The sequence below is a fragment of the Pyxicephalus adspersus genome, chromosome 10, assembly GCF_032062135.1.
Source record: "Pyxicephalus adspersus chromosome 10, UCB_Pads_2.0, whole genome shotgun sequence".
In the NCBI taxonomy this organism is placed as follows: Eukaryota; Metazoa; Chordata; class Amphibia; order Anura; family Pyxicephalidae; genus Pyxicephalus; species Pyxicephalus adspersus.
This window is the reverse complement of record NC_092867.1, coordinates 48,106,381-48,122,368: the sequence shown is the minus strand read 5'-3', so window position 1 is coordinate 48,122,368 and position 15,988 is coordinate 48,106,381. Positions and strand designations below refer to the sequence as shown.

The 15,988-nt window shown below is 38.1% G+C and overlaps 1 protein-coding gene and 1 long non-coding RNA gene across 2 annotated transcripts in view; one reads left to right on the top strand and one right to left on the bottom strand.

Annotated features, from left to right (window-relative positions):
- The window catches only part of LOC140339784 (uncharacterized), a 34,816-nt gene extending 21,669 nt beyond the window's left edge, over nt 1-13,147 (top strand). Inside the window, exon 4 of the long non-coding RNA XR_011922547.1 lies at nt 12,022-13,147. This is a non-coding gene — a long non-coding RNA (uncharacterized lncRNA). The remainder of the gene's footprint in view (nt 1-12,021) is intronic.
- The window catches only part of ERCC6 (ERCC excision repair 6, chromatin remodeling factor), a 48,771-nt gene that overhangs the window by 12,487 nt on the left and 20,296 nt on the right, over nt 1-15,988 (bottom strand). Inside the window, exons 7-15 of the mRNA XM_072424688.1 lie at nt 14,468-14,603; nt 11,763-11,933; nt 11,498-11,674; nt 9,218-9,334; nt 8,934-9,029; nt 7,832-8,050; nt 6,876-6,986; nt 5,685-5,804; nt 882-976 (exon numbers count right to left, since the gene is read on the bottom strand). Of these exons, the coding sequence (XP_072280789.1) occupies nt 882-976; nt 5,685-5,804; nt 6,876-6,986; nt 7,832-8,050; nt 8,934-9,029; nt 9,218-9,334; nt 11,498-11,674; nt 11,763-11,933; nt 14,468-14,603 (1,242 nt within the window). The remainder of the gene's footprint in view (nt 1-881; nt 977-5,684; nt 5,805-6,875; nt 6,987-7,831; nt 8,051-8,933; nt 9,030-9,217; nt 9,335-11,497; nt 11,675-11,762; nt 11,934-14,467; nt 14,604-15,988) is intronic.

The following is a 15,988-nucleotide window of genomic DNA, read 5'->3' as shown; positions in this document are numbered from 1 at the left end:
TGACCTACCTGTCATGATGCCCATCATACTTAGCATCTAGCAGAGTGAGCATGAGATTTTTGAGGTAATGGGCTATTCTAGTAATTAACAGTGTTTAGGAACTTAAAGTGTGGTCTGAATTATCCTGCAGCTGCCCTCAGATTTTCATGTAGTAGCCACGTGCCACTACATCATAAAAATGGTAATCAGTACCTCATGCAAGTAAATAGTTTAGCTGATTTAGATTAATTATGGGTACACTGCATACACCAAAAGCTTGGCATTTTTTAAATGTGGTGTTATAAAGTGATGTTAGGAATAAAAATGGACAAAAAAGTGTTGATCTGATTGCTAGTTTTAAAAGTGCAAAGCCATATTATATGCTTAAGTAGTAGCAATCAGAATATACTATATGAATGATTTTATCTTTGTAATACTACTAGAATATATAGTGCAGGCCTAAAGATTTTGTAATTGTAGTACTTCTAAAGGGGCTTTAACAGTGTATTGCTGAAACCTGCATGTTTCCTTACACAAGTCCCAAATCTGTGTAAACTATGTCCTAATCTGTTCTAACTATCACAGCTGCATCAACATCTTCAGAGTCTTTCTGTGAACATGTTTTCAGGATTTTTGGCCATCTTGGTTGGCCGATCAGAAATGATTTAGTGCACATACATGCAGGATTTATTCAATCTGTTATCCTTCATCCATATGTATCTCTTGTAACAAACGCCTGCCAGCCTCCAGGTTTTTTTTCTTTTAATAAGTTCCACCTCAATTTCACAACAACAATACAAAAGAATCTAGTAAAATAATCAGAAAATAACAATAAAGAATGTATTGTTATATTGGCAACAATGCTCTGACCAATAAAGAAAAAAAAACTTTATTTGCTATACCTGTGATATATCTTTTCTTCTATAGTTCCTGCAGTTAGAAGCCTATATACAGTGACCTCCTTTTTCTGACCGATTCTCCACGCCCTTTCTCGGGCCTGCAACATGAAAAATAAAAGTAAAATAACATACCAAATAAAATAAGATAAAACATCTTGCCTCAAGCAAGGGAGGGGGAGTTTACTTTGGTTGGTTTACTTTGAAATACCTTGAAATGTTCTTCAGCTGCACAATACTGCCTATTTATAAAAACAAAAGCACTCAAACTTACATAGTTACAGGTTAGGTTGAAAAAAAGGCATAAGTCCATCAAGTTCAACCACCAGGGAAGTACACACTTCCCAGATATTAAACCCTAAAGGACATAGCTGGTCCAGAGGAAGGCAAAAAAAAAAAACCTGGTACAGATTGCTTTAACAAGGAAAAAAAATTCCTTCCCGATTCAATGAGGCATTCGGATGTTCCCTGGATCAACAGTCACTGTTATTTTTACTTTAAAGCCTTAATACCCAGTTATATTCTGTGCTTCAAGAAAAACATCCAGGTTTTTCTTAAAGCAATCTATAGTATTTGCTGAAACTACTTCCTGAGGGAGCCGATTTCACATTTTCATAGACCTTACAGTGAAGAATCCCTTCTTTACCTGGAACCTAAACTTCGTTTCCTCTAGATGCAAAGAGTGCCCTCTTGTTCTTTGTAATCATCCCTAAGTGAATAATGGGGAAGAGCGTTTTCTATATTGACCGTTTATATATTTATACAGGGTGATCATATCCCCCTCTAAACGTCTCTTCTCAAGGGAGAATAGATTCAGTTCAGCTCATCTCTCCTCATAGCTGAGCTCCTCCTTTCATTTATTAGTTTAGTTCCCTTCTCTGCACTCTCTCCAATTCTACAATGTCCTTTTTGTGAACTGGTGCCCAAAACTGGACTGTATATTCCAGATGTGGTCTTACCAATTCTTTGTACAGGGGCAGGATTATGTTTTGTTCTCTGCAGTCTTTTCCTCCGTTAATATAAGAAAGTACTTTGCTGGCTTTAGAAATTGCAGCTTGGCTATTGCATGATATTATTAAGTCTATGATCCACCAGAACCCCCAGATCCTTTTACATTTCTGACTCCCCCAAATGTATTCCCCCTAGACAGTATGAAGCATGCATGTTGTTAGATCCCAAGTGCATAACTTTACATTTATCTATATTAAATGTCATTTGTTACTTGGCTGCCCAATCAAACAGTACATCCAGGACTGCTTGTAGAATATAGACATCCTGTATGGACTTAATTCCATTACATAGTTTGGTGTCATCTGCAAACAAAAAAATTGTACTTTTCATCCAAAACTCTATATTATTTATAAAGATGTTAAACAGTAAAAGGTCCCAACACTGAACCCTGGGGTACACCACTAAAACCCTTAGACCATTCAGAGTATGAATCATTAATTACAACTCTCTGGATGCGATCTTTATGTCAGTTCTCAATCCATTTACAGATTGACTTTTCTAAACCTATTGACCCTAACTTGCATAATACCTGTCTTTGGGGTACAGCGTCAAATGCTTTAGCAAAGTCTAAGTACACTAAAGCAACTGCTACTCCACTGTTTACCAGTTTGTTTACTTACTTCCTCATAAAAAGAGAGTAATGTGTTTGACAGCCTGTGTATTTCTTGAAGCCATGCTGACTATCACTTATAATATTATTTTCTAGCAGAAACTCCTCTATGTGGTTCTTTATCAGACTCTCTAGTTCTTTTCCAACTATGGATGTTAAATAAACCGGTCTGTAGTTTCCTGGTAATAACTTTGCTCCCTTTTTTAAGATAGGAACCACATTGGCCTTACGCCAATCCATAGGTACCTTGCCAGTGACTAAAGAGTCTCTAAAAATTAGAAATAATGGCTTTGAAATAAGCAAGCTCAGCTCTTTGAGGACACGTGGATGTAATCCATTGGGTCCTGGTGCTTTGTCAACCTTAATTTTTACCAGCTGTTTCTCACTCATAACAATTCTGAGCCATTGTGACTCATTTAAGGCAGTGACATTGCTATAAAGAATTTGAGCTTGAGTTCTGCTATTTTCCTTTGTGTACACAAAGCTAAAAAAAAAGTGTTTAGTAAATCTGCCTTTTCTTTATCCCCAGTTACCAACTCAGCAACATCCTTTAAGGGGCCTAACATGCTCAGATCTGATCTTTTTGCTATTAATATATTTAAAAAAATTGGGGGGTTTTCCTTACTTTCCTTTGCAATGTCTTTCATTTTCAGGTTTTGCACATTTTATCTCATTTTAACATCTTTTGTTATATTAATAGTTTTCAAACAATGAAGGTGATCCTTCATTTTCATATTTTTGGAATGCCAGTTTCTTGTTCCTTATGGTTTTTTTAACATCAGCTGCGAGCCACAGAGGTTTTATTTTAGCCTCCTAAACTTATTACTCATTGAAACATATTTCTCAGTGTGCTTTTGTAGAACAGACTTGAAAACATTCCTATTTCTGTTCAGTCCAAGTCAAACAGAGCCGCTCTTAATAATGGAAAATTTGCTCTCTTAAAATTAAATGTTTTTATCTTTCCTGTTTTTGCTTCCTGTTTACAGCTTACATTAAATGAAATCATAATATGGTCACTGCTACCCAGATTCTCTTTTATATGCACATTTGTTATGTGCTCTGCATTGTTAGAAAGAACTAGGTCCAGCAGAGTATCATTTATAGCTGGGGCTTCTATAACCGGTACCAAAAAATTATCTTGTATTAAATTCACAAATTTCCCCCCTTTTGCTGTTCCTGTAGTGCAATATCTCCAGTCAATGTCAGGGTAGTTGAAATCTCCCATGATTAAAACACTTTCACTTTTTGCTGCTTTTTCTATCTGTGCTAGTAGTTGATTTTCTATTTCTTCCTTAGCACTGCGGGGGCCTAAAGTAGACTTCAATAAATAATTGTGTGTTATTCAACCCCACATTCAACTGCACCCATAATGCCTCAACCTCATTGTTTGTTCCATCCGCAATTTCTTCTTTCACATTCACTTTTAGATTACTTCTCACATACAAACCCAGGAATATTGACAGCCCAGTCATGGGAAGAACAAAGCTAGGACTCAGCAATGCCAACTAAGTCATAATTCTCATCACTCATTAAGGCTTCCAACTCCCCTATTTTGTTTGCTAGACTTCTAGCATTGGTGAATAGGCTCTTTAAATCATTGCTGATCTTATCATCGTTTGCCAAATCCATTTGTTGTTCAATACAACTAGTAGTGCACAATCCAATGTTTGTTTGTAACATGGAAAGCTCCAAACATTTATCCATAACCTCCCCCCTCACTATCCCCAATCCCCCCTATACTAGCATCTGACCCCTGACTAACCTTTCTGCCACCTTTATTTAACTGTCCCACCCCCCTCTGTCCTAATTTAAATGTCCCTCCACCATTCCCCTAAATCTTTCTCCTAGCACAGCAGATCCCCTTTCATTCAGGTGCAAACCATCTCTGGCATACAGGTTGTACCCCAATGAAAAGTCAGCCCAGTGCCCTATGAACCCAAACCCTTCCCTTTTGCACCAGGACTTAAGCCATGCGTTTAGCTGTACAAGCTCCCTCTGCCTTTCCTGTGTTGCGCATGGCACAGGCAATATTCTAGAGAACATAACCTTGAATGTCCTTTCCTTCAACTTGAAACCTAGTTCCCTAAACTGATTTTTAAGGATCCTCCATCTTCCATCTATCTTGTCGATGGCTCCAACATGGACCAAGACAGCTGGGTCCTGTCCAGCCCCTCCCAGTAATTTGTCCATTCGGTCCATCACATGCCGAACCCTTGCACAAGGGAGACACAAACCATTGGGTTGAAGGGATCAGTCCTTCTAATCATAGAATCCCCTATGACTACCAATTGTCTTTTTCTTCCTGCGTTTCCCTCCCCACCACTACTAGATGGGCTGCTCTCCCGGCTGATAGGGGTAGCAGTAACATCTAGAGTTCCCACCACTGGGTCTGGGATCTTGCACATCTTCACATAACTTTGCAAATACGTTGGTGTGCTCAAACACAGGGCTGGCCTTCCTTTTCTGGGAGCCCCTACCACTCCTAGATACAGTAACCCAACTCAAATGTTCAGCCTGATTAACCTCTCCACCCTCCACATCTAAGCCATTAACTGCATGCTCAGTAAGCAGGAGACCCCTCTCAAAGTGATCAACTAATATCAGTATTGCAATGGGCTTCTCCAGCTCTCCAATGCGAGATAACAGAAAGGCGACTTGCTCACATCTGTCACAGCGGTATTCACCTAGGAGCTGTTGCTCCATTTGTGCATACATATGGCAGACTGTGCACTGAACCAAAGCTTCCACCTTGCTACCACTCATTTTCCTAGTTACAATGTATGTTTGTTTACAAGGAGTTATAAAAGTTTACATTTTGTGGTTACTATAAGTATTTAACTCCTTTTTGTTTTTAAACTCCACTCCACTTGATTAAAAAGCCACTTGTTTCACCAGCAAGCTCAAGGTGGTTCAAGGTGAGTCTGCTAGGAACTTAAATCACCTCTGAAGCCTTGACCACTCCCCCTTAGATGTCAGCAAGGATAAAAGGAAAAAAAAAACTATTTAAAACAATACTGACAGTCAACCCAACAGTCAAACAGACAACTCCCAAATGCACAATATCAGAAAACTGTTTTTTCTAACTCTACTTGATTAAAAAGCCACTTGTTTCACCAGCCAAGAGTGAGCAACTCTTCTAAATGACTATTTAATATTCTCAAGACTTGGTCCCAATAATTTAGGCTTACCTGGGTGTCAGTGCTGGGGTTCCAATCAGGATCGTAGATAATGACTCGGTTGGCTCCAGTTAGATTAACACCTAGACCTCCAACTCTAGTTGTAAGAAGGAACACAAAGATCGAAGTGTCCTGTAACACATACAGTTAAGTTGACAATAAAAAAACAGCAGCCACTTCAACTATTCTTTTAATTTCAGAGTGCAAACAGTATATTGCTAAAAATAAATGCAGATAATTTAAAATTTACCAAAGGAATATCAATATTTGCGAAAAGTTATGCGGAGTTGCGGAGAAAACTATGCTCATAGGTTTACAATGCCCTGGCAAACAAAATAATTTGAAGCAATGAGAAGAAAACTAAACTTTCGAGAAAAAAAAAAAAAACACTTTGTTTGGAAGAGGAGTATATAAATGTGGTCTTGAGGAAGTATGAATGGTAGATTTCTGCTGTTTTTAGGATAGAAAGAGACAGCAACAAGGGGCTGAAACAAGATACAATAAAGCATATGATAAAAGGTTAAATTCTGATGGCTGCAACAGATATAAAGTTAGTTTTATGATGACCGTCACCATCTGACCTGCCACTTTGGAAAGATCTTAAACAAGCAATCTATATTAGACAATCAGATATTACAGCACCTGAAGGCTTTTTGCCACAGGCATCTGTACTACATATAAAAAAATTATCCCAAAAGACTGCAAGCGGTCATTGATGCTAAAAGGTCAATTTTAAAAGACACTTAATATAATTCTGATATTTTCTTAACTGCTGCGGTTTAATGACTTTGATATCCTGTCATTTTTCACAGTTTATTTGGTTAAGATTTTTCCTAAATTCCTAAAGCCAGGGAAGTTATAAATAACAAAAATTTATAGAAGAACTTAAGCATCACAATTAATGCAGTAAAATGACCCATAAAACCAACAGTCCTTATAGATGAGGGTATATTAGCAGGACAGGTCATTATACCAATGGAACCAAGGGACAAATTAAAAAAGAACATTTACTGGTGATAAATCATTTCACTCATTAAAAATTAAAATGAATATTAATGCATTTTAAATATGCAGCACCCAAAATTTTAAACAATTTTAAAAGGAGAAAATGAGAAGTGAAGGAGCTGAAATTAAAGACTGTGTGGGAGGAAAGAGAAAATAATGGCAAAAGGAAAACCTACAGCATTTTAGAATCCCTTATACCTCATTATACTTTGCGATGAGAGGTTGGCGGGAGGCAACAGTTGTGGTCCCATCCATCTTGAGGTAAGAATAACCCTTACTTATGACAAAGGCCTCCAGGATCTGCAACATCTGAACAAGAAAATAGTTTAAACAATTTGAATATCACAGTTTGTCAATGACCTTGAATGCATAAACCTACAACTACTTACTCCAGTGAGAATATTTTAGCCATATAAAACCCCCATACACTGTACATCATTTCATGTAATAAAATAAATATTCAAGATTGGTCATTTCTTGCATGCAACTATCACTTTTGCTGTTTAATCAGCATGGAGAGGGTTGAGAGGGAATTACGCAGCAGGCAATACCAAAAGTAGTGTCATCTGCTAGCTGTGCAAATCCTAGACCAGGATAGACAGAAATATCTTGGCAGAATAAACAGCTACCTTGTAAGCATTTTATTGTTGTATGCATGACCTAAGAATTATTCCTCCTATTCCAGCAAACATTGCAAACATTCATAACAAAAGTGCACGTGTCAGTTTTGAGAATTTTTACGTACATGCACAGGGGCAGGGGTTAGAGTTTGTCTACATGTGAATGCTGAAGTTGCTATAAGGTTTACGGATGTGGGGGTGACAGGGTAAAGTAAATTAATTTCAAAAAAGGAAATCTGTATTACCTACTTAAATGAAAAGGTAGTTTCTCCAGGGCTGTCATCCTGTTTTACACGTTTTTGTGTTACTAGCTCATAACAAATAAAGCAATGCAAAAGTTACACTTCATAACTTGCAAACTTTCAGGTTCCAGGTTAGTACTCACTAGTTGAAATAAGGACAACTTATTGGCCCTGAAAGTTCACCTTTAAAAACATATACATACAAAAGCGCCCTACATAAAATACTCTTAGAATGAAAGTATTCATGTTAAATAGAGATTTAAATGTTTAGGTGAACCGTTGCTTTACAAACCTGTCGTGACTGTGTAAATAAAAGAGTTCTGTGTCCTTGGCGATGCCAAATCCTTAGTAGAGCTTCTACCACTATCAATTTTCCAGAGCGCTTCCAGTGACCAAACTCTTCATCCTCTTCCAGATCCTCATCTCTTGTTCCCTTAAGGATTTTGGGGCCGCCATTGAACAGATCTGGATGATTGCATATTTTTCGTAAAGCAATAAGACCTGGAAAAATCTGTAGCATGTACACAAGATATGCACAGATCATAAATTAAGGAAATAAACATTTTTTGAAAGAGCTAATAGTAACAATTTTGTATTTATGCCTGTTAGGTGACATAGGAATATTGAACTATTAGGTGCCACCCCCAGGAGGTATTAGACACTAACAAGCCAAAAAGGTGCTAGCTGGTATAGCCCTTTTCACTCCAAGCATCTCTCAGTTTTAAAAAGAATAGACCATAAACAGAACGGAGGGACCTTTGTCTGAAGCCACAACTGAAAGCACTCCTCACTATAGAGCAGCCAGAAAAATTGCAGATGCATTGACTAAAGCCTCATGTGCAAAAGGACTATACAGGAATCTGAGGACGCGCATATTGATTGGTGAAATATCCAGCAATCACAATCAAGGGGAGAAGATAAAAGTATGGATGAAATAGACCATAAAATCCCTACAGATTGACAACAAGGAAATCCCTTATAGAACTCACAGCCAAAGGGGAACAACCCCAACAGATGGGAGGCTTCAAAGGAAGCCATTCTCTAATTGCAAAGTTATAAAGATAAGCACCATTTGAGGTAATAAAGCAGGTAACCACAAAGTAGTTATGAGACTATGAGATTGAAACACCTGATACAGCAGGATTTAGTCTCAAGTGTCTAGAACTTGAGAACTGCATTAGACTGACTACTTCCAAAAGGAGGCATTTTTTAAACCTCAAGGCATACAGCAAACTACACAGCAGGAATAAATTAACTATTTTAACCTAACAAGCGAAATGTATGTATATCTTGTTAAAAAAGACCCATGGTTTATACATGTTGTAGGGGGGTAGCCCAGTCAGACCTTCCATTTTAGTCAGTTTTCCAGCACACTTACTGTTTGCGTTTCTCACCTGCATATCTCCATTTAGTATTCCATAAACTTCTTTGGAATCTAAAAAAGTTTGGTACGCTCGTCGCTGCTCATCAGTCAAACGGCAGAACAACACCTACAGCATACAAAAACATAGCAGTTATAATGAATAAACTGTAGAAATATGTTACCAAAAGAGAACAAATGTAAGATCCAATAACTGATATGTTTGTAAAATGGTTTTATGAAGAGAGGTCCTACAGTTTGAAACAAAGCACTAATTTTTGCCCACTTGTGTTTAAACAAAAACAAACCAGTGATCACCTGTTCATTCTTTTCAGGAAGCGACAAACTCATCTTCACATCTGCTTTCATACGTCTCAGAAGATAGGGGTTTATAGTATCACGTAGCACACAGGCACATTTATATGCAGTCTTAACCTATAATATAAAAACAGATGAGCAAAACCCATTTCAGCAAAAGGAAATTCCTTAGCATCACCTTGCACCAAATTAACACTGAATTCCAGGTCCTCTTATAAAGGCTTTTAAAGAACTTTTATGAGTGAAAATAAAGAAAAGTTTAGTATGTTAGTAACCTGCATAAAGCAGCAGACTTTTAGATTAGTAACAATGTAAACAAAAAGGGCAACAAAGTGAAGTACAGAATAAGGAATAGAGAGAAAAGCTGTTTTTTTGGGGCAGTAAATAATTATATTGTGTTTCATGCAACAAAAACAATCAGTGATATATACAGACAATAGGTATGTGTGGTCATCTCTTTAGTAGTTCATGGGGTGAAAAAGACCAAATATCTATACAGATTAGATCTATAGATGTAAAGTAATGATATATATTGAACAGCTCTTGTCCCAATGCGTTTTGCCTACAGGCTTCTTCAGGGGATTTGCGAAGAGAGTGAAGTATCTTGAATAGATATATAGACATTCTAAAAGGAATACCTCGTTGGAGCATATAGGTACAATTGGTTCCACATGGGTCCCGATACCAGAAACATCCAGGACAGACCATCAGACACCGCTCACGAGCCTCTATATCTGGCATCTATATTTATACAGTGAGGGAAAGAAGTATTTAATCCCCTGCTGATTTTGTATGTTTGCCTTTTGATCAATCTATAATTGTAATGGTTGGTTTATTGTCGCTGTGAGAGACAGAATAACAACAAAAGAAAACAAGCGGGTGAGCACCTCCTTCCCTCAGCCAGGGCAATGAAAATGGGGCGTGGATGGGTATTCCAGCATGACAATGACCATGCCCCATTCCAGCATGACAAAACACATGAAGGTCCTGGAGTAGCCTAGCCAGTCTCCAGACTGGTTGATAGGGGATCAAATACTTATTTCACTCATTACAATGCACATCAAGCTCTGACTTTTGAGCACTGGGTTTTTGAGGGTTCTTTTGTTGTTATTCTGTTTCCTACACCTACAATAAACCAACTTTACAATTTTAGACTGGTCATTTCTTTGACAGAGGGCAAACGTACAAAATCAGCAGGGAATCAAATACCTCTTTCCCCCACTGTATCTAGGGATCTAATCTGTATAGATATTCGGTCTTTTTTTGCACCCCATAAACTACTACTAGGGGGTGACCACTTGTAACTATTGTCTGTACATATCACTGATTGTTTTTGTTGCAAATAGATTTTTAAATCTTACCCTGCTTGGGACCAACAGTATCTTAGAATAAACTTTTTCTTTTTTTTTCTGCTTCGGATCTGCACCAACCTATATAAAATGTAAAGCTGCCTACTTACACCCTATTATACCTTCTAATTGAATTTAGTTTTTAGAGAGTTTCAGCCTTAAAATCCCCCATTTCCACCCCGTGCAGATATCTGACTTCTTACACACCAGTAACAAAGAGCAATCTGAGGAATCTTTGTAGTTTTTGAACAATTGAGTTTCTGTTTATCAATGTAAGAATGTCCTGTAATGTTTTAAAATAAAAAGAAAACATTTATTTTACATTAGACTCTGTAGTATTGAAGGACTGACGGATGCTGACTCAAAAGCAAATTTCACATGGCTTAGTAAATTATGTAAAGCCCGGCTGATTTTAACCATACAATCATTATCATCTCCTTGCATGTGATTGCATGTGATTGGAATGTTGTTCAAAGTAAATTTTGACCACATTTAGGCAAGTAAAAATTTTGTTTTGCAGATATATGTTATATCTAAAGCTATGTACATGTCCAGATGATTCTCACTCAATACGAGCTGTCAGGCAAGAATCTAAAGTATACAGACGTAGTCCTGACAGATCTATGAATGAGAAATGACGAACGGCCGCAATAGAAGGCAAAGGAGGAGAACGCAAAGGGGCGACAGTCGCTTGTTCTCCCCACTCTCCTCTCCATTGAACAAATCAGTGCTATATAGCGCTCGTTTGTTGCTGGTAATAATAGTTGAGCGTGTGTACGCAGCCTAGGTAACTGGTGGCAGAGTAAAGAGTAGAACCCAAAGACAAAAGGTGATAAGGTCTGGGTTAATGCTATTTAAAATAACAAAAAATGATAAAATGTAAGCATTAAAAACATAATTTTTAACAACTACATAATGAAAAAGCCCATACCTGTACAGGAGAAGCGTTTGAATACCCTCCCATGGTGATGGGTACAGAAAACTGTTCCATGAACACTGGTAGAGTACCCAGTTTTCCAGGAAAAACAAAGTCAAACAATGACCATAACTCCCGTAAATTGTTTTGCATTGGAGAACCAGATAGGATTATACGATGTGGTGTACGAAACTAAGAAAATGCAAACATTTATGTTAAAGAAGATAAGCAGTCACACAAATGCACAATTTTTTAATACTATATTCTTCAACTTAATCACCTGTTTGCAAGCCAAAGTGACTGCTGCATTAGGGTTACGGATCTTGTGTCCCTCATCTAGAATTATGTAATGCCACTGATACTTCTGTAGGTCCTCTTGCAAAAGGCGCATATTTGAATACGATGTGATCAAAATACCATGACTTTTGTTAATTTCCCCAATCAGATTAACCTGCACCAAGTAAAAAAAATAGTTTATAAGTATAAAAAGCAAACAACAAAAAATATTGTTATAAATCTGACCTTTTTTTTTTTCACAGATGCCTCCTCTACAAATATTACTTGACAGATTCATGTCAAGGCTCTTGGCATGCTCTGATCACTCAGTTTGTAACTTCTAGCCATACTGAATTCACTTTCTCAGTCACATGCCTAGTCGCATCCATACTGAATTCCCTTTCTCGGTCACAAAAGCCTATTCGCAACAAATAATGTCTGGAAAGGTTTTCATTGGCTGACAAATATCAGCACTGGCTGCCTAGCCTCAGTACTGTCAATCTCCCTCGGTCTGGGACTCCATGCAAGATCTCCCCTTGTGGAGTTGCAATGATCATGAGAACGGTGACGAAGCAGCCCAGAACTACACGGGGGGAACTTATCAATAATGTCAGGGCAGCTGGGACCATAGTCACAAAAAAAAATAATTGGTAACACACTGTGCAGTGAAGGCCCGAAATCCTGTAGAGCCCGCAAGGTCCCCCTGCTCAAGACAGCACACGAACAGGCCCGTCTGCAGTTTGCCAATGAACATCTGAATGATCCAGAGGAGAACTGGGTGAAAGTGTTGTGGTCAGATGAAACCAAAATTGAGCTCCTTGGCATTAACTTAACTTGCCCTGTTTGGAGGAGGAGAAATGCTGCCTATGACCCCAAGAACACTATCGCCACCATCAATCATGGAGGTGGACACATTATGCTTTGGGGGTGTTTTTCTGCTAAGGGGACAGGACAACTTCTCTGCATCCAAGGGACCATGGACGGGGCCAAGCACCGTCAAATCTTGAGTGAGCACATCCTTCCCTCAGCCAGGGCATTGAAAATGGGTCGCGGACGGGTATTCCAGCAAGACAATGACCCAAAACACACGGCCAAGGCAACAAAGGAGTGGCTCAAGAAAAAGCACATGAAGGTCCTGGAGTGGCCTAGCCAGTCTCCAGACTGGTTGAAAGGGAATCAAATACTTATTTCCCTCTGACTTTTGAGCACTGGGTTTTTGAGGGTTCTTTTGTTGTTATTCTGTCTCTCACACCTACAATAAACCTACCATTACAATTATAGACTGGTCATTTATTTCTTTGTCAGAGGGCAAACGTACAAAATCAGCAGAGGATCAAATACTTCTTTCCCTCACTGTATCTTCTTCATGTAGAACTTTAAAAGAAGGCCTTTTTTTTTTTTACTTATTTTTTTTTTTTCAAAAATGGCACTTTTTTAAGAGCTTCCGAGATTTACTGTCAAACAATTGATTGCTAGGACATGACAATCTCATACTTTGCCTCTCAGCAAGGTAAAGTTTTGTATGCATGTAAGCATACTAAATGAAAAATGGTCTGACAGATTTACTTTGTCTTGGATTGCTCACCCTTTACTCACCATCCGTTTGCCCTCCTATCTGCACATTACCTGTCTCCTGTTATTTATCTTTTCAGGACATATAATATAGGTAGTGCCCAAACTAAGTTACTAAAAAGGAGCTCACTTAGTTCCAAGATCAGAAAAGAAATATTATAATTTATGACTTTATATCGGGTATAATATAAAAGCGCTTCCTGCCAAAAGGAATATAGCAACAAAATCCCAGGCTGGGAAAGGATTACAGGATTTGTCGCACTAAACTAGTTCATCTCACTACTTGTTAGATTCTTACCACTGATCTCTATGAGATTACCCAAGACACAAAATTATAGCAAAAATTTAGAAAGAACGCCCTTCTGAAAGTTATCAACAAAAGTAACATTAAATTTACTATTAATTAGGATCAGCATTTTTTTCCCAATATCTAAAAGATATAATAAAGAAATTGTGGCTCCATTAGTTTTCTTTATTTTTAGGCTTTTATCTCTCAGTGATCCTGTGAGTAACGCACATCCTGTCCTTGGGTGACAATGCGCATTCACCATCCTGTATTTGAAAGAAGGTGAATACTCATATCACCTCTACTCATTTAGTAAATCATTTCAAATATATCCACTTAAAGAAACACAAAAAAGGTACCTACGAACATTTTATGATGTTGTATAATTGTATAATGTTGTTGGTTTTTTTGTTAGGTTATGTTAGGTTAGGTAATGGTTAGGTTAGGTAAATGTTAGGTATGCCTAAAGGCATTTGTTGAATTAAAAAATGGACAATGTAAAATTTGTAGAATGTAAGCCAAACAAATAGGACCGAAGGTCAGATAACATTTTAGGAACTACTTATGTAAAAATGCAAGAGTTACCTGGGCAAATACATGCATGGCACTAAAACTGCATAAATATATTGAGAATTGTACATGAAAACGTTGGAACAAGCCTAAAATTGAACAATAATCTACTTGCCAATCTGTAAACCAAAGCCTGCCTTTCATATGACACATAATATAAAGCAGCAGTTATTTTTCACTATATGCCTACAATACATAAAATGACGAGTTATTTTTTTTTCATTAATCATTTACAAAATTCTAAAGATGACTAAAGAAAGCATAAAGTAAAATGTTCTCACCTTTTTGCCACTATAGCTCCCTGTCTCATGAAGTACAGCTACACGCAGCTGAGGCCACCATGCATGAAACTCCTTGACCCACTGGTGCATTACAGTGGCAGGACACACAATAATACTGGGACCCAGTCCTTCATATCTGTATAAAAATAAAAAATCGAAAAGAAAACATGGGTTAGTGTACTAAGCTATAGCATTCATTTTAGGAGTTTGTTATTATAGATCACAATTTTACCATCAAAACATCTAATACAAATAGATACATTCTGAAATGATATAGAACCATTTTTTGGCATAAAAGAATTTTTATTTACCTATAGTAAAATAAAAGCCTACTATACTAAACTTACTTAAGCACCGTACCATCCACTAGTTTCCTTCTTTTGGGTCTGTCATTTTGGGCCATTTTGCTTGGCTGGCCAGCTGGCCCAGAATGACAACTCCCACTCTTGTGCAGAAGAATCCATTTATGCCACAAAAAACATAGTGCTACACAGTTTAGTGTACATGCAAAAGACATTTGGGAGCATAAGGATAAGATTTGTTGCCATGAATAAAAGTTCTTTCAGTTTAAAACCTTTTTTGTTCTAAAATAAAATTCTGCTTCAGTTGGTTTAGTGAAATGTAACTTGTCTTCTCCCTGGTGCCAGAGGCTGAAAGATTACTCAACACAGTGCGACAGTGTGTCCTTAGGAAATACAGGGAAAGTGTTATAAGGATCCAGAGAATAGAGAGTAGTTATGTGTGTGTAGGTTTTTAGAAAGAAAAACAAGGTTCTTTAAGGCCCTGGAGCCAGCAAAGGGAAGTGAAGGGTGGGTTCCTTGGCCCAACCCTGATTTGGGATATATCCACCTGCACTCAGGTGCAAAAGGGGAGATGATTAGCCAGTGTGTTGCAGGCTGTAGTGTGATCAGTCAGAGGCTGGAGTGTGATGAGAAGGCAGCCAGAGGGTTCCAGGCTGAGAAGGCAGCCAGAGGGTTCCAGGCTGAGAAGGCAGCCAGAGGGTTCCAGGCTGAGAAGGCAGCCAGAGGGTTCCAGGTTGGGATGAAGTGTGTTCCAGGCTGGGAAAGGAGCCTGAGTCTGTTCCAGTTTGCAGGAAAAGAGGACAGAGCTCCACGAAAACCAGTGGGCAAACAGGACTTAAACTGTGAGTGAACAGTAGTGATATAGTGTGTGTTAGAAAGAGAGGGCATGCAGTAAGGTAGCCAGATGCCCAGCCGGGTTACTGTTTATTATTTTGTTGAAAAGTTGTGGAGTGTGCTGTAACACTTGGCTAAGGAAATAAATACTGCTGTTATTTTGGACTTTTGGAGTCTGATGCCTCTTGTCTGCCCTGTAAGCATCCCGTTAACATGAGCAACCCCCAGTGATCTACCACAACAGCAAATCATTATGGGGTACATAATAAACTTGTTGAATAAAAGGTTTTGTTTAGTTGGTCTTTCAGTTAGTGAAAAGAGAAGGGTGAATGCACAAGATAACTAGAGATAAAATTTGAGATTGAAATTAAAACAACATACATCA